Below are 21,368 nucleotides of genomic sequence, written 5' to 3'. Positions count from 1 at the left end.
TAATGTTTATTTATTCTTGAGAAACAGAAAGAGACAGGGCATGAGCGGGGAAGGGGCAGAATGTGCTTTCTGTTTTAAAAGTAAGACAGAGCTGGGCTGCCTGGGGGGTTCAGTGGGTTGAGAAACAGACTTCCCCTCGGGTCATGATCTCACGGCTCGTGGGTTCGAGCCCCGTGTCGGGCTGTGTGCTGACAGCTCAGAGCCTGGAGCCTGCTTCAGATTCTGTGTCTCCCTCTCTCTCTGCCCCTCCCCCACTCGTGCTCTGTCTCCCTGTCTCAGAAATAAACATTAAAAAAAAAAAACCAACAAGGCAGAGTCCCCTGTTTAAAAAAAAAAAAAAAAAAGTAAAGTAAAACAGAGCTGTCATTTTAAATTCAGCCAGTTTTGGATTCCAGTGTTCCTATTTCCCCCTGAAACATGTCAGTTGTGATATTGCTTAGCTCATTTTTATTCTTGTTCCTCGAAAGAGAGGAAAACTCTGAGTCTGAAGTTCTCACCCCATCTGTGTTTTGAAGAGTGGGCTTTGTGTGTCTGTCATTCCTGTTTTCAATCTTTTACCAGAGTTTTGTCCAAAAACTTAATTGATGCACTGAATTTACCAACTCTTATATAATATAAAATGGTAACTCAAGTAAATCAAATACCTGGCAATAATTGTTAATGACCTATATCTTTATATGCATTTAAAGTAAAACTACATATTATATGACTGAAATAGAAACTATTTTGCTATACTTTTGTTTTTTTAATTTTCATACCAGAAGATGTCATCAATATTTGTAGGAGGAATGTAATAATATACATAGATAGATAAAGATTTTCATGGCATCCTTTTCTAAAATAAACTTTATCGAGGCATCATTTGTATATAACAAAGGCATCAAACTGTATGTTTAAAATCTGCATTTCTGTGGTGAGCACAGCATAACATAGAGTTGTTGAATCTTTATATTGTATACCTGAAACTAATGTAACATTGTCAACTATTCTCAAAAAAGAATCTGTGCATTTTTATTGCATGCAAATTATACTTCCATGAAAGTGATTGTTTAAAAAGATATCAAGGATTGCCATGATTTGTTGCCTATTGCCACAGTAGTTCAGAGAAAGTCAAGAAAAGTCCATAGACACAGAAAATGAAGATTGATGCATTGGGCAGGCACAGAAAAAAAATAGGTCCTGGGGGAATAGAAAGATAAAGTTACACAAATCTGGAAAGCTTGAGACCTTATAAGACTTTTTGTCTTCAAGGTTCAGATGTTAAATTTAATATTGAGTACTGGGAACCCTGCAGAGTTCCTGAAGAAGAGGCTAAAATGGAAGAAAGTTTTGCCCTGCAGGATGTACTGGCAAGCTCCTGTTTCCTTCTCACTTTCTGATCCATGTCTCACTTTTTGTCGGCAGACACTTGCTTTTGCCACGATGCTCTCATCCACGGACTTTGCATCTGCTTCTTGGGAGCTCGTCGTCAGAGTTGACCATCCAAATGAGGAGGAGCAGAAAGATGTCACATTGAGAGTGGCCGGAGACCTGCATGTTGGGGGGCTGATGCTCAAGTTAGTAGAACAGATCAGTAAGTTCCCGTTTCTTGATGGTTTCCCTACCTTTGAAACCCTCTCTGTTGTACTAACAGTAAATGGCTAATCTAGGCTGTCTGATCATCTAAGTTTTTCTGTTTATTTTTCTTACTATGGCTCAGAGAGCAAGCCCCCTCCCCACAGGAGGAAGAGAAATAGAGGATCCTGCAAAAGGATGTGTCTGTTTCTTTCACTGTATCTAAATATCACTGTGGGGGCGCCTGGGTGGCTCAGTCAGTTAAGCTTCCGACTTCAGCTCAGGTCACGATCTCGCAGTCCGTGAGTTCGAGCCCCTCGTCGGGCTCTGGGCTGATGGCTCAGAGTCTGGAGCCTGCTTCGGATTCTGTGTCTCCCTCTCTCTCTGCCCCTCCCCTGTTCATGCTCTGTCTCTCTCTGTCTCAAAAATAAATAAAAAATGTTAAAAAAAATTTTTAAATATCACTGTGATGAGGTTCAGGCTCTGTTTTCTACCCACCCCACTTTAGAGACTTTGAAGAGGTGCTGAGGCTTGTTAAGCCTTAGGTTCTAAAAGGGAATGGGGAGCTGAAGACCCATTTGTTGAAGTTCTTGCACACAATGGATGGACTCTTAAAGTTCGTTCTTATTCTACTTCATCGTATTTTTCATGTTTGCAGACATATCCCAAGACTGGTCAGACTTTGCCCTTTGGTGGGAACAAAAGCATTGCTGGCTTCTGAAAACGCACTGGACCCTGGATAAATATGGAGTCCAGGCAGATGCAAAGCTTCTCTTCACCCCTCAGCATAAAATGCTCCGCCTCCGCCTGCCAAATGTGAAGACAGTGAGATTGCGTGTCAGCTTCTCGGCTGTGGTTTTTAAAGCTGTCAGTGATATCTGCAAAATCCTGAGTGAGTACCCCAGAGGGGCCCTGTGCCCTTTGGACTGTTAGCAAAGGAGGGCAGGAAAATTATGTGTACTTTCTGCCTGCAAGCATTTGGCTTTATTTCCCTTACTAGGAAGCATACTTTTCAAGCCTAGTTCTGGGGACTTTAGCCATGTAAGTAGAGTTAAACCAAATGGAACATTATTGGAGGAAATCAGATTCACTTCCACAAAGCTTAAAGCTATTTCAAAAGAAGTCTTTAAACAGAAGAAACAGACCCATTAAGATCCCCACCCCCCAAAACAAATTCATTCCTCTAAGCCATAGTAATATCATCATTATATTTAAGACAAACAAGCAAGAATTCCATTAAATCATTACCACCATAGAGTTGATCTATGCTTACTGATTTTGAGATCATAGTGTTGCAATGTCTTAACTGCTTTCCTAACGCTTGGCTCTAGTAAATACTCTATCCACAAAAATTATTTGTGGAGTTTAAGGAGAAAAGTACACTTAATTATGGATTGAAAACTAATTCTTATGGCTTTAACAGTCATTAGGGACAACACTACCCAAACCATTTATTTGTGGCACTTCTATAATGGAAGTAAACCCTGCATCATGGTTCTTATTTCATATTTTTTGAAAGCGTGTAGGTACATTCTATGGTTCCAAGGCTGAGATTCAGCATTTGAATATAGTATATACAATATATGAGTGAGTGACCTATCTTTCCCATTAAACTATTCATTCATTCCTTCAACAAATATATATTGATTAGGCAGGCATTGTGTTGAGTGCTAGAGATTGCTTAACAATAAAAATAGGCCTAAATCCCTTCCCTGCTTGAGCTTACATTCTAGGATACAGAGGCAGAAAATAAATAATAAATGTAAACATTAATTTAAAAATAAGATGTTTGGGGCACCTGGGTGGCTCAGTTGGTTGGGCATCTAACTTCGGCCCAGGTCATGATCCCGCGCTCCGTGGGTTCTTGCCCCGCGTCGGGCTCCGTGCTGACAGCTCGGAGCATGGAGCCTGCTTCAGATTCTGTGTCTCCCTGTCTCTCTCTGCCCCTCCCCTGCTTGTATTCTGTATCCCAAAAATAAATAAATATTAAAAAAATTTTGGGGAAGGGGGGGCGCCTGGGTGGCTCAGTCGGTTGAGCATCCAACTTCATTCGGCTCAGGTCATGATCTCACTGTTCGTGAGTTCGAGCCCTGCGTCCCACTCTGTGCTGACAGCTCAGAGCCTGGAACCTGCTTCGGATTCTGTGTCTCCCTTTCTCTCTGCTCCTCCCCTGCTTGTGCTCCCTCTCTCTCAAAACTAAATAAACATTAAAAAAAATTTTTTTTATTTTTAATAAAAAATTTTAAAAAATAAGATGTTAAAAAGAGATATTTGGTAGAGAAAAAAAGAAAAGCTGTGACAGCATGTGCAGGACTAGGAGTTCCAGTGGGCAGTAGGGGCTGGCGTGGTATTAAATAGGGTGAAGACAGAAGCCATTACTTGAGCACACCTGTGTTCTAACACCTAGCACAATGCCTGGCACACATTAGCTACTCATTAACCGTTAAGTGAAAAAATGAATGGAACCTTCTAGTACAGAACTCCTCAGCAGTGCCCTGGTACATGGTGGGCAAATGGCAAGCACCAGGGCACCTTGTTTTCAGTAATATTCCAATGAGGATTGGAAAACAAAGTAAATGATCAAATAAAACCCAGTCCATAGTAGACTGGAAACACACATCATGGCTGGGACTGAAAATTTGAGGTTCCAAAATATACAGAAGCAGTCAGATGTTCTTCTCTTTTCCAGATTACGTCTTCACAGTAGTCATAAAGGGCTCAATGTGCCATTTTTAGTCACCTTTTTTATATCTGTTCAATTGAAGCTAAATCAAATTTAGTAATATGATGAGTTTTCCCACAAAGATAGGACAAGACACTAATCTTGGGCTTGGAGATGTAGGTTTTGTTTTGTTTTGTTTCTAATGCTTCCTGGAAATTCTGATTCATCTCCAGGTCTCATATATAAATTATGCATTTGGAATGGGCACAGGTGTGTGTTGCAACCTGACAATCAAGCATCATTAGTTATAGAGGAAAAGGATGGAGCTGAACTGCTAGCCTCAGCACTAAGCAATGTTTGAAAACTGGCAGGACCTATGGAATCAGTGCATTTGCCTCCCAGAAAGCTGCTCACAGACTCTAACGTCCATATTCCTCGGCTTTCACTTGGAATCATATAGAAGCTCATGGTGGTTCATGGTTATCAGGAGCTCTGATTGGCAACGGCAGTTATAAATATATTGGACTAATGGAAAAAAAATGGGAATCATCTTGGTTTGAGTTCTCCAGAAGCAGACCCTGAGATAAGAATTCAAGTACAAACATTTATTTTGGGGGGAGGAGATTCCAGAAAACACTGGTTGGGGGTGAGGAAGTAAGACTGGAAAGAGAAGCTCTTCAGTAAGAGAGCGTCACCAATCAAATCACACTCGGGGCAATTGGGGGGCTTCTGGGAGACAGTGTAAACATGCCTCAGAGCTATCCCACCCAATGGGTCAGGGACTGGGGGTATTAATATACCGCTCATGTCAGTCACTGAGGGCTGTTTTTGGAAGTGTTAATTCTCTGAACTCGTGTGGCCTGTTGCATCAGTATTTGGGGAGTGCACACTCTGGCATCCAGAGCAAGCCCTCAGGCAGAAAGACTCTTGTCCTTGCTGCCACTGGAAGTCGGGTCAGAGTGCACTGAAATGGTGAGGGCCCAGAAAAGATGGGCAGGACACCAATACTGTCTGCCGCAGGGATGAAATTAGCAATTGTGCACAGTGAAAGGGAAAGGTTCTCGGGATCTATGTTCAAGAAAGAAAATGGTGGGGTTCTTGGTTGTTATTTTAAAAAAAACTGAAGAAAGAAAAAAGAGAGGGAGGGGAAATTATAGCCAAATGCTTATAGTGGTTGAACCTGGGTGATGAAAGCATGAAGAGGCCATTATACTATTCCTTTTGCTTTGTGTATGTCTGAAATATTTTCATAATAAGTTAAAAAACAACTAGAAATTTTATTAGATTAAATCTTCTGATCTTTGACCCCCACCCCCCCCCCACACACACCCATCTATTCCTTCCAAAGGGATGCAATTTAGTTCCATTTACTTCTCAGGAATTTCCTGAGAAATTATTTCAGATGCCTAGCATGACTCTGAGTCTTAGAAGGTATTTTCTTTTTACTCTTTGATAGTTTTTCTTCCTTCTTTATATTTATTCATTTGTCTGTTAGACATTAGAAGATCAGAAGAACTCTCCTTGTTAAAGCCTTCTGGTGACTATTTTAAAAAGAAGAAAAAGAGAGACAAAACTAACAAGGAGCCTATAATTGAAGATATTTTAAATCTGGAGGGGTCTCCAACGACTTCAGGTCCACCAGGTATGATTCATGACAGGTGTTTTTTATTCCATGCTTGAATCCAAGGATTTCTTAAATCCCAAGAAATCTCACTCCTTGGCTCCTCCCTCCTCTTCTTCCCTCCCCTCCCCTCCCCTCTCCTCCCCTCCCCTCCCCTCCCCTCTCCTCCCCTCCCCTCCCCTCCCTTCACCTCCCCTCCCCTCCCCTCCCCTCCCTTCTCCTCCCCTCCCCTCCCCTCCCCTCCCTTCTCCTCCCCTCCCCTCCCCTCCCCTCCCCTCCCCTCCCCTCCCCTCCCCTCCCCCAAAGAAGGACTAAAATTGCAGGATTCCTGTGATGAGGAAAGAATATGCAATTAATTTTAGAACTCACAGAATTTTTTTAACAAGGTTTTTTTTATATTTCATTATTTTTTTAAGTAGGCTCCACGCTCAACGTGGGGCTTGAACTCATGACCCTGAGATCAAGAGTCGTGTGCTCTACCTGCTGTAGAGCTCATTATTTTAACTGTGTTAAATAATGTTACTGATGAAAGCAAAACTTTAGGAGAATTGGCTGTGAATTTGGGGAGAAAAGAGATTAGTTGGATCACTCAAATATGCTTTTCCTGATCCTATCTTCATGTGATTCTTTTCTGAATGCAGTTTAAATTTTGCATTGGGCATATGGATGGGGTACCTGAGTGGCTCAGTCGGATAAGCGTCCGACTTCGGCCCAGGTCATGATCTCGCTGTGTGTGAGCTTGAGCCCCGCATCAGGCTCTCTGCTGACAGCTCAGAGCCTAGAGCCTGCTTCAGATTCTGTGTCTTCCTCTCTCTCTGTCCCTCCCCTGCTCACGTTGTCTGTCTGTCTCTCTCTCTCTCTCAAAAATAAATAAAACATAAAAATTTTTTTAAAATAAATTTTGCATTGGGCATGTAACAGGAGGGCAGGTAAAAATTCTGGAAAGATGGGGCGCCTGGGTGGCGCAGTCGGTTAAGCGTCCGACTTCAGCCAGGTCACGATCTCGCTGTCCGTGAGTTCGAGCCCCACGTCAGGCTCTGGGCTGATGGCTCAGAGCCTGGAGCCTGTTTCCGATTCTGTGTCTCCCTCTCTCTCTGCCCCTCCCCCGTTCATGCTCTGTCTCTCTCTGTCCCAAAAATAAATAAACGTTGAAAAAAAAAAAAATTTAAAAAAAAAAAATTCTGGAAAGACAATATCCTTGTCTTTTTATATAAAAACAAACTGCTTAAGGGGCACCTGGGTGGCGCAGTCGGTTAAGCGTCCGACTTCAGCCAGGTCACGATCTCGCGGTCCGGGAGTTCGAGCCCCGCGTCGGGCTCTGGGCTGATGGCTCAGAGCCTGGAGCCTGTTTCCGATTCTGTGTCTCCCTCTCTCTCTGCCCCTCCCCCGCTCATGCTCTGTCTCTCTCTGTCCCAAAAATAAATAAACGTTGAAAAAAAAAAAAAAACTGCTTACAATATCAAAGGTTTTCATGCAGAGTATATCCCAATGCAAAGAGTAAAAGGGATTATTTGCATTTTCCTTACACAAACCATGTGATTTATAAGCCATCAACTAGCTAGGTTCTTAAAACTGGCAAGTACTATTATTTGTTTAAAGGATTTGCCCAAAACTATAGTCTGTACATGCATTCTGTGAGATCTTCTGTTCTCTAATGGTGCCAAAACTTACTGCTGAAATAGAATTTTGGGGTTTTTTTTAAGTTTATTTATTTATTTTGAAAGACAGCGCACACAAATGGGAGGAGCAGAGAGACAGGGAGAGAGAGAGAGAATCCCAAGCAGGCTCTGCACTGCCAGCAGAGAGCCCGATGTGGGACTTGAACTCACAAACCATGAGATTCTGACTTGAGCCTAAACCAAGAGTCGGACACTTAACCGACTGAGCCACTCAGGTGCCCCAAATAGAATTTTGAATTATTGAGAAGGAGAGAGTCCCCAGCATTTGTCTGGGTTGGTTTTGGAAACTTTTGTGGCCTGTGAGTTCTCAGCCTTCCCAGGAGCTAAAAAACGCCTCCCCCGTCATGACTCATCTCCTTACTTTAAATAGTGCAAACAATTAAATTCAAAATTCATTTTAGCATAAGCAGTGTTAGTATTTATTTTCCCAAAGATTCCTCCCTCTGAATCTCATGTCATAGTACAAGCTTGCCTCTGCCTTGCAGTAAGTCCTGGATTATATAGTAGAACCATGACTCCCACATATGATCCCATCAATGGAACGCCGGCGTCATCCACCATGACATGGTTCAGTGACAGCCCTTTGACCGAACAAAACTGCAGCATCCTCGCATTCAGCCAGCCCCCCCAATCACCAGAAGCATTGGCTGATATGTACCAGCCTCGGTCTCTGGTTGACAAAACGAAGCTTAACGCAGGGTAAGGACATGGCTCCGTTTTCCTTCTCTGTTAACTGGTGTTGTTGATACAGTAAGAGAGATGTCACAGAGGTGGGGGAGAGGGGACTGTTTAATTTTTAAGTTAGCATGCCTGGGGATTGTACACTATTAGCAAAAATCAGTGCTGATTTTGGCTACAGAAGGGAGAAATGCCACCTTTGGTCATTGCAAGAACATTTGAAGTATGGCAACATTTATGTGTTCTGGTAACTCAATGGATTGCCCTATGTGAATACTACTTCTCCATCCCTGTGGATGTGCAAAGTGTTTTTGAAGGGATGTAGAGCAGTGTATAAGTGGGTTGGTCCCATGGGGCAGTGGGGAGATCCAAGGTGGCCCACCTGGCCCTCATCGCCTTTTGTGGAACACCACATCTTCCGTTAGGTGTTTGAATGAGTGAGTCCTTCAGCTTTGAAGTCATCTCAGAACATACACTCAGACTACTTCTCAAACCACCATTTCTCTCACTCCCCACTGTTCACCACATAAAGTCAAGTTTGTTCACAGCCTTCTACTCCCAATGAGAGCTGGCCCAGCAGATGTCTCTACCCCGCGCACTCGCATACCCCATTCCCCCTACGGTGCACACACACACTTTCTATCACTACCTTTGCTCTGCTGCGAGATTCTTTTCCTTCTTTCTGCTCGACCCAGCCACATACTGTCTCCTACTCAGAAACACCATTCTGGATGGGTTCACCTCCTTGCACTCCTGTTCTGACACTTACTCCCGTGCCACCATTTCCTACCTTATGATGCTCACTCCCCCACTGGACTGTCACTTCCTTTAGGACAGAGGTTGCATCTCAGTCATCCTTATGTTCCCCACCCCCCCCCCCGAAAGCCTGTTATAATAGACTTTCAAGCCATCTTCATTCTGTGGTACTGGATGCCACTCATCCCTGCCTCGTTCTGCTGTTAACTTTTCATCTCCACCTCTCCACCCCTCACCATTGCCCAGTACTTATTTTTCAACTCTAGAACTGTACCACCCAGTATAGGAGTCTCTAGCCACATGTGGATATTTACATTTAAATTTGAATTTAATTAAAATTAAAGCGTGGCACGAGCCACATTTAAATCTTCAGTAGCCACATGTGACTAGTGGATACTCTATTGGACAGGGCAATATAGAATAGTTCCATTGTTACAGAAAGTTCTGGACAATAAGATAGACCCAGCGTTGAGTCGGACCAGCTGGTGTAGAGGAGAGGCTGTGTGGGAAGTCAGCAGGTACAGATTTTCATTCTGGCTCCACGACAAGGCACATGACCTTGAACATATCACTTAATGTCACTAAGAGTCCATTTTCTCACGTATAAAACTGAGAAAATAAGAACTGCCTTGGCTCCTTCACTGGGTTACTTTAAAGTATCTGTGTAAACAAAATATATATACAGAAAGCACTTAGAAAGTTGTAAAAGCTATAAAATGAAATGCAGATACAAGTTATTATCAAGTCCTCTCCCTTACAGGTTTTTGGTTATATTACTCGGACTTTGTTCAAGGAAATACACACACACACACGCACACACACACACACGTGTACATTTATATATACGTGTATATGTAAATGTAAATGCATGTATATAAATTTAAGTATGTATACAAACATGTTATGTAATATTGTAATATATGTGTGTAAAATGGATTGACTTTTAAAACTCATCCTATTGTTTTCTAGTTGGCTGGACTCCTCCCGTTCCCTTATGGAACAAGGCATCCAGGAGGATGAACAGCTGCTGTTACGATTTAAATACTACACTTTTTTTGACTTGAATCCCAAAGTAAGATACTTTTTCTCTTCTGTCTCTCCTTTTGCTTTAATGTGAATGCATGGAAGTGTAAAATTGAGTCATTGAGTTATCAGAAGTAGGGTTCATGTGTATAATCTTCTGTTTCGCTATGTAGGGTTAGAACGATCAATGTATATATACTGTCTTTGGATTTTCGTCTTTTACTTTCTGGCAGGTATGGTCAGCTGCCCCTGAGTTGGCAGGAGTTTGTGGGGGTCTTCCCGCCCAGCACAGTGTGCTCTGCCCCTTTCCATCTACATAAACAAAGGAACAAGAGGAGAGTGGCTCACAGAGCCGGAATCCTTAATGCTTAGGGAGGAAGCCAAGGTTAAGAGCAGGTTCTCATGAACAAGCCCCATGATGGTGCACACTACACTCCCCACTGCAGGGAAGAGGGACTGTCTGTACCCCAGCTGGCTACCAACTCCCATTACGTGCACACCTGCTGCCTGAAGTTTACTAGGACAACTGAGCGGTGAAATAAATCCTCTGAATTTCTGCCCCTTCCTCACCCCTGCGTGGCCCTTTTGTGGAGCTGTAAGTCAGCACTTAACTGGCCAAATGTAGAAAATGTAAACTGAGTCACCAGCCCCCATGCACACAGGGTGGTTTTATCCTAGTTTCATGCTTATTGCTCTTTCCCGTTCATTGCCAGGCACCTGTTTGAGGAGGATGGCTCAGGCCACCTCTTCTGTGTAGACCCTTTTCTCATGCACGGTGGTGATTCTGCCTCTCGTGGCACTGTCTTCTCCTTGATCCTGATTTGAAGTCTGGTCTTCAAAGGCACATCTCCGCTCCCACTTCTTCCTTAACTGGCATCTTCTTCAAAATAAGCCCTATTCCTTTTCATTTCTGTGGAGCTCCTGCTCAGTCTTTGGTTTAGATCCAACTTAATGCCCATGGCCCTAGCTTGTGTCTAGAGTGCATAACTTCCACTGAGTCATGGCAAAAGAGCGAATTCTGGCTCTTTGAAAAAACCAAACCTTCAGGAGAAACTACCCTATGGCTTGTCCTAAAAGGGAAGGGATTTTTTTGTTTTGATTTTTTTTCAAGGGCACTGTGAATGTCATGTTTGCTTAACTGGTAAGCAGTTCTCTCTGTATGGCTCATGAACAAAACTGATTCGAATCAAACAGCCAAATAGAAGCTGTCCACCCAAAGGTGACAGGAAGACTCAGGCTTTGGGGATACAGCTTTGGGGCATAAGAACAGTGATCCCCAACCACTTTAGCGTTCCCTTCTCCCCCCTTCTAAAGTAGGGAATGCTATAAATATAACCTAATTGAAGGTTCTTACTATGTGCTGAGTAGATAGAGGGGTACAGAAATTTAAGATGTGGTTCATGTTTTCATAAAACCTACAATCAACTCTAGAAGAACAAAGACATCACCCAGAAAACCATTGTAAAGCTGACAAGGCACCCTACACATGGGAACCAAACTGTGCAGTAGGGTCAGGGAGCTTCTCTTCTCCAGCTTTCAGAAGAGAGATGCAGGCAGGCTGTAGCACTGGGGTAGCAGGTACTGATTGAAATCTCAGATATACAAAAATACTGGAATATACAAAATTTCAAAAATAATGTACTTTAAAAATACAAAACCCAGCATCCATAAAAGAAAACATTGGTACATTCATAAAAAATGAAAGTTTTATGCGTGCCAAGAAACTATATACAAAGTTTAAAAGTCTTGGCAACACATACAGATAAAAGGTTAATTCCCCTAATAGAGAGCCCCCAGAAATCAATAATAAAAAGACCAACAACCCAGTAGACTAATGATCAAAGGATGGGAACACACAGTTCATAGAAAAGGAACTACAATGGCTTTTAGCCTTGTACTGACAAAGATCAAAAAGTTTCATGCACTATCTTTGCAAGAGTGTTGGGAAAGCGGCTCTCTCGTACACTGCTTGTAGGTCAAAGTACAAATTAATCTGATCCCTATGGAGGGCAGTTTGACAATATGTATCAGAATTACAATTCTACATAGCTCTGACCAGGCAAATCCACTCCTTGGTATTTATACACAGTTATACTCAAATATGTGAATTAACATGTCTGCACAAGAACAGCCTTTGCTACATAATTTGAGGAAGAAAATGGGAAACTACCTAAACATCCGTCAGCAGGGAAGTGATTAAGGACCTTATGATACATCCATACAGTGTTGTAGCTAAGAAGAATGAATCAGGTTTCTTTTGATGTAGAACATATTCAAGGTATATTATCGAGTGGAAAAAAAAAAAAACAAGGAACAAAACAGTCTATAGAGAAACTACCATTTGTGGGGGGAAAGGAAGGGAAGGAGACTTAACTTTTTAGTGTACATTATTTTGTCCCTTTAGGATTCATTCAAAATGAATTTCTTCATTGTGTATTATTTTTCCCCCATTTAAATGTGTGGATTAAAAAAACTTTTATAATTCCAATAATTCACAGTATTTTTTTTAAAGGTTCAGTAGAGAAAAGGCATGTCAGTTTCAATGAGAATCCTAGAGGACATTGAAAGTCGCCTCACAGCTAATAGGGAATCCTGAGTGATTAGATCTAAATAGTAACCCTTTCCTGAGAGAGTGAAACTGTGGGAAGCAGGTTTTGTTATTTGTTTGTATTGGTTTTGGGTGGAAAGAGAGAGGGGTTCACTGAATTGACTGGAGGGGGAGAAACGGATTCAGGCAATGGAGGTGGTAGAAACCACAGCTTCCAGTCTGGGGTTTTTATTTTCAGTAAACCAGAAGACAAAGGAAATCTAGGGCCAAGGAGAAGGCAAGAGTAGCCAATCCCCACCAAGGGAAACATTTGCAGTCCCCACCAAGGGAAACATTTGTTTCTAAGTTGGGAAAACCACTGACTGAGTTCTCAAAGAGAAAAAGACCTGTCAGGGTGCCTGTTAATAAGTGACCTGCAGGGGCGCCTGGGTGGCTCAGTTGGTTAAGTGTCCGACTTCGGCTCAAGTCATGATCTCACAACTCGTGGGTTTGTGCCCCTAATCGGGCTCTGTGCTCACAGCTTAGAGCCTGGAGCCTGCTTCAGATTCTGTGTCCCTCTCTTGGTCTGCCCCTCCCTCCCTCATTCATTCTCTCTCTCTCTCTCTCTGTCTCTCTCTCTCTCTCTCAAGAGTAAACATTAAAAATAAATAAGTGATGCATAGGGGCACTTGTACCCCAATGTTCATAGCAGCACTCTCAACAATAGCCAAATTATGGAAAGAGCCTAAATGTCCATCAACTGATGAATGGATAAAGAAATTGTGGTATATATATACAATGGAATACTATGTGGCAATGAGAAAAAATGAAATATGGCCTTTTGTAGCAACGTGGATGGAACTGGAGAGTGTGATGCTAAGTGAAATAAGCCATACAGAGAAAGACAGATACCATATGTTTTCACTCTTATGTGGATCCTGAGAAACTTAACAGAAACCCATGGGGGAGGGGAAGGTAAAAAAAAAAAAAAAAGAGGTTAGAGAGGGAGAGAGCCAAAGCATAAGAGACTCTTAAAAACTGAGAACAAACTGAGGGTTGATGGGGGTGGGAGGGAGGGGAGGGTGGGTGATGGGTATTGCGGAGGGCACCTTTTGGGATGAGCACTGGGTGTTGTATGGAAACCAATTTGTCAATAAATTTCATATATATAAAATAAAAAATAAATAAATAAATAAAATAATAAATAAAAAAATAAAAAAATAAATAAATAAATAAATAAGTGACCCATAAAACCTGGGACCTTGTGATGTTCCAGAGCCTCAGGGGGGAACGTGAACAAGCCTCCAAAGAAGAAAATCCAGAGCTCTGCTGGCTCCACAGAGAAATCCAGTATTCCTCAGTGGGAGCCAGGCTTATCCTGTCCTTTCTAACATCTTCTACTAGATCCTGTTCTCCTGATGTCAGTTTGTGAATGTAGGTAACTTTTTCTTTCAAGGAATTGTTTTACTTGGCTTCAAGGGAGTGGTGGGGAAATTAGGTTTGTTCAAGTGTGGAAGCTTCGATTTTTTTAAATCTTTACTGACTGCATTGGAGAGAAAAGCCTTATCAGGTGATTTGACTTACTCTCACTAAAAGTCCTACAGCATTAGGATTGTAGACACTGACTGAGTGGCAGACAGACAGATATGATATGACAATCCAATTCAAATTTTAGTGGCTGCACATACTCTTTAGATTTTTGTCTTTAGACTGTTAATTAAGCAGGGGTCTTTGGGGGGGGAGGGGCAGAGATTGTTTAGTTTCTGGTGTGCGTTGTGTGTGTGTTTTTTAGTTGTCGTGTCTTGATTGCAGTATAGTGCCATAAAATTCTAATAGAATGATTGTTAGTACATTCACGTTGTTGTGCAACCATCACCACAATCCAAAAAAGTTTTGCATCACCCAAAAAAGTTTCCTTATACCCCATTTGTGGTCATTCCCTGCTCCCAGCCCACCACTGGTCTGCTTTCCCTCTCAAGGTTTGCCTTTTCTGGAAGCTTCACATAGATGGAAGCCTCCAGAATATAATCTTGTTCATCTGAACTCTTTGACTCACCATGTTTCTGAGGTCCCCACTACATATCAGTAGTGTGCTCCCTCTTACTGTTCAGTGGCCTCCCGTCATGCATGTGACCCACATTTTGTTGAGGGACATTCACCAGTTCACCAGCTGAGGGACACTGGAGCGTTCCCAGCTCAGGGTTGCCATGAATAACACTGTTGTGAACATTCTCACATGTGTTCTGTTTGGGCTCGTTGGGGGAGGAGACTGGGGCTAGCTCCTGAGGTGTACCATGACACCTGGCAAAGTTCAGGAAGCAAAGACAGACTTTCTTAAGGTTCTTAGTGTTCCAGCTTCCGGAATACCACACTTTTGGGTTTTCACTTGTCTTGCCTGGCCAGCAGTGTTAGCACTGTTGAGGAGGAGCGTGCCTGTGGACAGGTCCCGTTTCCTGCTGGACCGACACCAATGCTGTTGCTGGTTTGGGCTTGCTATGGGTTTTTACCTCCCCTGTCACCTTTCTTCTAGTGTGTATAAGGGTAATGCAAAAGGAAAAATAAACTAATGATAATCAACCTTTGATAAATCTGTTTAGGTGCTCTATCTTTCTGTTCCTCCTCCATACTTTCTTCGACTTTTGTTTAGAGGATATAGTAAATTGTATACTCCCTGTGGGGAGTACAATGGATACAGAGCTGCAGTTTTGCAAGATGAAGAGAGTCCTGTAGATGGATGGTGGTGATGGGTTTTCCCTCCAGTGGAAGTGGTGATGAAAGAGAGGGGGAAATAACGGAATCGAGATGGGTCTATTTGGCCCCTTGAAGATGCTCTGGAAAATATTTTGAGAAAGTGCTAAGTTCGGAAGTAAAATGAACTGGGGTGGTGGAAAGAGAGAGAGAGGTATTTCCTTCACTTATCTGAATGCAAGTTTATTGTTTCTGATTAACAAGGAATGGCCTCCGTTATTCCAGAATTTTTGTACTGAGGAATATAAATACGTGCCCTCCACCAACACACACCTACCTGTTTCTTTCTTTAGTATGATGCTGTCCGAATAAACCAACTCTATGAACAAGCCAGGTGGGCCATTCTCTTAGAAGAAATTGACTGCACGGAAGAAGAAATGATGATCTTTGCAGCGTTACAGGTATGAGAACTTCAATACGTTTTTTCTGGAAGAAAATGAACTTGTTTTCTTAAAGTTACGTTTTCTTCATACTGTTTTTCTTCTTTGAAGAAAGAATTGAAAATGAGGGGAGTCTATTTAAATTTAAAATACGCCTCATAACCCACACACATGCCCATCTTATATAAGGTGTTAGTCTTGCAATTCTTATCCTCACTACACTACCTCACTACCCCAGTGGTGGGGAAGAATCGAGTTTGAACACAACTAAATATAAATCTCAAAATAATTCAGATTAAAACGTCATCTTCCCTTCATAGGAGAGAGATCTCGTTCCAGGAGATGTTTGTTACTATGAGGGAGTGGGGGGGATTGCCTTCAAAAAGAAGAAGTGGCTAATGGATTTATTTGAGTTTATAACATTTCTAAAACCTCTGTTTGCATTGTAGTATCACATTAGCAAACTGTCATTGTCAGCTGAAACACAGGACTTTACACATGAGTCCGAGGTCGACGAAGTAGAAGCAGCACTTTCTAATTTGGAAGTGACCCTAGAAGGTGGAAAAATGGACAATACCTTGGTATGAACTTTTCTGGTAACTCAGAACTGTGGCTGTGTTCTCATGGATTGACAAACATTAAATGAGTTGTTTTTTTGTTTTTTTGTTTTTAATTTGAACTAAGAGAAAAATGGCGAGCAAGGGAGAAGGCCAGAGGGAGAGAGAGAAAGAGAATCTTAAGCAGGCTCCATGCCGAGAATATGAAAGCGGTCCCTTCACTCAGGTCTAGAGAGAACCGCCCAGTCCATGGCATGGCTAGCTGTGAGAATGAAGAAGATGCTTTACAGATACAAAGCCTATGATCTACCTAGTCATCATGCGTTGCACCTGGGCAAGGTGAACACAGTGAGGGCCTTTATTCTGGGACACTGTAAAAAGTTTGTGACACCTACTGACTTCAGGAAATAAACAAAACCTTCCGGTGAAACATAGTAGTACAACTATCTTATCGTATCCTTATCCATGAAATGTGGCCAAACAGCAGCTTTATAATCAGAATGCCTCTCCTATCTGATTCATTCGTTGAATGCCGCCCTTCCTTTAACTTCTTCAAACGGTAGGAGTAAATATTAGTTTAATTCACATTGAATTAGACAGTGGATCCATTGTAACTGAATATAAATAGTAACATAAAAATGAGTCATATGTTCTTAGCTATTTGGTTCATGTTTCCTTATGATTAATTTCCTTCAAATGGGAAATTGGTATCACGCAAACGCAAATATTCTGTACAAACTAAATGCCAAGATTCTGTAGAGATTCAGAGCCCTGTCTCACATTCATGGGAAACACAGGCCCATGAAATTGGAGCTCTCTTTTGTCTACTTCCTCCACTAACTTAGATACACGATGACCATTCTCAGAATAAATGAAAAATTCCCTCCTCCTTCCCTCGATATTTTCATGCGATGCTAAACAGTAGGCTTTTCACTTAGGAGGCAGGCACCAACAGACACTGCAGAATGAACTTTGAACCAGGTTCCTTTTGAGAAGTTAATCAGTGAACTAAACGTAAGGAGAGCTACTTGCTCTGAGGTAGAATTTGTACAATATTTTGTTTGTACATAAAAGTAGCAGTTTCTAACTCAGATTTTTAACTTGAAAGGTAGTGTTTGGTCAGTTTTTTTAACCCCTTTTTTCATTTGCATGACACGTGACATAAACAGAAAAGTGAAAAAACAAAAAGCAACCTGTAGCTTAACAAATTTGTATTAAATTATCACCCACATCACAACCCAAATCAAGAACTAGAACTTTGCCAGCCACCCAGAAGCCCCTGCACATGCCCCCATCCTACTGTCTGCCCTCCTCCACTCCCCAGCCGCTGAGGTAACTGCTAGAAATGTGGCTAGTGTGATTGAGGAACTGAGTTTCTCATTTTATTTAATTTTAATTAATTCAGATTTTAATAACTCCATGTGATGAGTGGCTATAGTACTCAACAGTGCAGGTATAGAGTATCAACACCACCTAATTGCTGCTTATGAAATATTATCTTTTTCCTTAGGAGGACATTACTGATATCCCTCAACTTGCAGATAACCTCAAATTATTTAGGTAAGTCACCTTGAAGGAGAAAGAGATTGCTCATAACAAAGCCTTGCAGGTAAAGAGTCCAGGAATTTACATTTTTTTTAATGTTTATTTATTTTTTGAGAGACAGAGACAGAGTATGAGAGAGGGGGAGTCACAGATTCCGAAGCAGGCTCCAGGCTCTGAGCTGTCAGCACAGAGCCCGACGCGGGGCTCGAACCCATGAACCATGAGATCATGACCTGAGCTGACGTCGGCTGCCTAACCGACTGAGCCACCCAGGTGCCCCTTTATTTATTTATTTATTTATTTATTTTTTAATGTTAAATTGAGCCTCATTAGTCAGGTTCATGGTTCAAAGGTAAGAGCATGGGCTGTGGTATCAGATAGACAATGGCCTGAATCCTAGCTCAACAACACACACTAGCTGAGTTACCTAGGGCATTGTCATGTATTGGAGCCTCGGTTTCCTAATCTATAAAATACGGATATACCTCCTCTTGGATTTATTGGGGGGAATTAAATGAAATAATATATATGAAGCATTGAGCATGGTGCCTGGATCATATTAAATGTTCAGTAAATGAGGGCGCCTGGGTGGCTCAGTCGGTTAAGTGTCCCAACTTTGGCTCAGGTCATGATCCCATGGTTTATGAGTTTCAGCCCATCAGGCTCTGTGCTGACAGCTCAGAGCCTGGAGCCTGCTTCAGATTCTGTCTCTGCCTCTCTCTCTGCTCACCCCACCCCACACCTGCAGTCTTCCTCTCTCTCTCTCTCAAAAATAAACATTAAAAAAAATTTTAAATGTTCAATAAATGGTGGTGTAAACATGGCCAGTGTTGGCAATTAGTGAACATATATACTAGACTGGAGTTTCTGTCATGGTCATCTGTGAGGCTCAGGACTTGACATCATTTGAAGGTTCTTTCATGGTTTAAAAATCAATTGTCTCCAGAATGTTGGTGCTGGACTTGCACACAGTGATCTCCCAGGTTTATCTACCTCTGCCTGTTAAGGTGTTTCGGAAAAACTCCCCAGTGACCTCAGATCAATCTGAAACTGTTAAAAAGGCAGAGAATTTTTTTTATTTTGTGGAAAGAAAGGACTGCTACATTTGTGACGGTGCCAGAGTGTGTTAAGATGAAAAGAATAAGACCCCTTTGAAGTTCTATCAGTTATTCATGTCACTTTATGGTTTGTTGACTTTTCTTAACAAGCCGGCACCTCACTGGGTCAGTTGGCCCGAAAAGAAACACAAGTTGCTTTTGGTAATACATGATGCACAAAAAGACTTGGAAAAGTCAACAGTGAATCAGGTATAAATGAGAAACAAGCATCCAAAGATACCCATATTTGTCACTGGGTTTCTACAGGTTGCTTTTTTTTTTTTAATGTGTTCATGGGATGTGGTCTCAAACAGTAGGATCATTAATTTAACTTTTGTGGCATAAATGGTTGCAACCACACATATTGTTATAGCCAGAGCTACAGAAAAAAAAGTAATCCTTTGAATCCACAAATACATCTTTATAATTTTTAAACAATCATTCTATGGAGACAGTAGGTTGCCATGTTCTCTGTATAGAGCAAATCCGGCTCTTGACAAACCAAATAACCACAGTTCCCTTCCTATAGATGTTTTCAGTGAAGGAGACGATATCCCAGAGTTAAGCCCTATATCCACTTCACTTTAATGTGATTGCTTTGCTCAGGCTCACAAAATTGTCTTCATGTTTCATGGTGGTCACTATATCTACCAAAGGTCTAAAGGTGTTGAATTTAATAGACAATATAGTTCATGGAAGAAAGAAAGAAAAAGAAAGAAAGAAAGAAAGAAAGAAAGAAAGAAAGAAAGAAAGAAAGAGAAAGAGAGAGAGAGAGAGAAAGAAAGAGAAAGAAAGGAGGAATATAAGGAAGAAGGAAGCAAAGAAAAAAAGAGACAGGAAGAGGGGAATGGAGCTCTATTCCTGGTGGGTGTGTGACCCATAAAGGCCCTTCGTTTCCTTTGTTTATCAGTAGAAAAGCATGGAGCTAGTCCTTTGATTTTTAATGTTTCTTTTTCTTTAACAGTGAAGCTCTTTTTTTTTCCCTAAACAAAATCAGTTGAACCCACTATATAAACACTGGATTTCAGTTTCCAGCAACTGATTTAAATGCACCCAATCTAATGCAAACCTCGGTCTTGCCATAAATACCTAAGAGTGCTAGATAAGGGAAAAATAAAAGAATTGTAAATACAGCGTTGAGGTGAGACTGGGAAAGTCCAGTTTGCAGGAAATACAGAGGAAACCTAATTCTACAAATGAAGCCTCAGATGCACAGATTATCATGGCCTAGGGCTGGGATTTTAGTCCCTGGGCACAGATAGGAGATGAAGTTTTAGGCCTATTGTAAGGCCTAAAGCACAGGACTAAAGCCCGCGCCTAAAAACAAAAACTCACAAGGGCTGCCTTCTGTGTTTAACAGGGAGAGACTGTCCACCAGCCAGGAAGCAGTAAGTTCATCTTGCATGCGGTTCCATGTGGGGAAATGAAAAGTCTCTCTGGAGAAAATGGAGCCAAATCCTGTGTCACCCAAGGATGTAGATCTAAATTTAAGTGTCTTACATGATAGGAGAATTCTGGAAAAAAAAAACAAAAACAAAAAACAAAAAACAGAAACTGGCCCATGACACAAAACCTGTGAAGCCCTAGCAAATGTAATTGCTACCTGGAGGGAAATATCCACAATCTAGCATGCATGGGCCTTATAGAGAAAATAATAACCCTCTAAAAAATGAGCCCCCAATAAAAACTAACCATGTAAGTTCATGAACTACCATAAAGGAAAGACAGCAGACCCAACAAGCAAGAAGATTAGCAGTTTCAATAATTTTAGGTAAGAGAACAATCTGAAAAAAACATAAAATGAGTATGTTTAGAATCCTTAAGGAAATTAAAAGGTAACAATCACCATGAAAGAGAAGAGGCGATACTGAAAAGGAACCAAATAGAAAATCTGGAAACAAAAAATTTAGTCATCGAAATTTAAAACAGAATAGGTGCATTGAATGTCAAGTTTAAAAACACAGTTGAGAGAAAACAGAAAGGTAGAAATGGGAAATATGTTATCAGTAGAATGAGAAGTTTCATTATATATCTACTAGGAGTTCTATAAGAAAATATGGGAGAGAAGCAAGTATTCAAAAAAGAATGCTTGAGAATTTTCCAGAATTGTTAAAGACAAAAATACCTAAATTCAGGAATGGTAAATCCCAAGCAAAATAAATCACTATAGATGCACATCTTAATAAGGCCAGCCATTGATAAGGGAAAGTCTTTAAATCAGAGAGAAAAAAATGGATTTCCTAGCAAGAAAAACAGCGGAGTGTGTAACAGACTTTTCGTTGGCTGGGAAATATCTTGAAAGTGCTAAGAGAAAGTAGCAATCAGTCTAGAACTTTATGCCCAACCAGCCTTTCAAGATTCTACCTTATGCAAACCCCTAAATATAAACCAGACAAGATACAATTCTATTAGTAAGTTACATATTTAATAAAAAACAATGATTCATGTCCAGACTGTAAGGTATGACCAGTGTTGGAGAGACTACTTTGGAAACAATTAAATGGCTCCACTAGAGGATACAGAGACAGAAGCCACACATAA

The 21,368-nt window shown here is 41.4% G+C and overlaps 1 protein-coding gene across 1 annotated transcript in view; it reads left to right on the top strand.

The window, feature by feature from the left end:
• The first annotated feature begins 1,422 nt into the window (after positions 1–1,422).
• The window catches only part of FERMT1 (FERM domain containing kindlin 1), a 30,072-nt gene continuing 10,126 nt past the window's right edge, over positions 1,423–21,368 (top strand). Inside the window, exons 1-8 of the mRNA XM_047069686.1 lie at positions 1,423–1,573; positions 2,213–2,446; positions 5,712–5,858; positions 8,002–8,215; positions 9,920–10,022; positions 15,542–15,649; positions 16,078–16,209; positions 17,696–17,745. Of these exons, the coding sequence (XP_046925642.1) occupies positions 1,423–1,573; positions 2,213–2,446; positions 5,712–5,858; positions 8,002–8,215; positions 9,920–10,022; positions 15,542–15,649; positions 16,078–16,209; positions 17,696–17,745 (1,139 nt within the window). The remainder of the gene's footprint in view (positions 1,574–2,212; positions 2,447–5,711; positions 5,859–8,001; positions 8,216–9,919; positions 10,023–15,541; positions 15,650–16,077; positions 16,210–17,695; positions 17,746–21,368) is intronic.

Source organism: Lynx rufus, unplaced genomic scaffold, assembly GCF_022079265.1.
Source record: "Lynx rufus isolate CCGP_SWC_20201006 ecotype Redwood Valley unplaced genomic scaffold, mLynRuf1.p SCAF_8, whole genome shotgun sequence".
Classification (NCBI taxonomy): Eukaryota; Metazoa; Chordata; class Mammalia; order Carnivora; family Felidae; genus Lynx; species Lynx rufus.
This window is presented reverse-complemented; position numbering and strand designations above follow the sequence as displayed.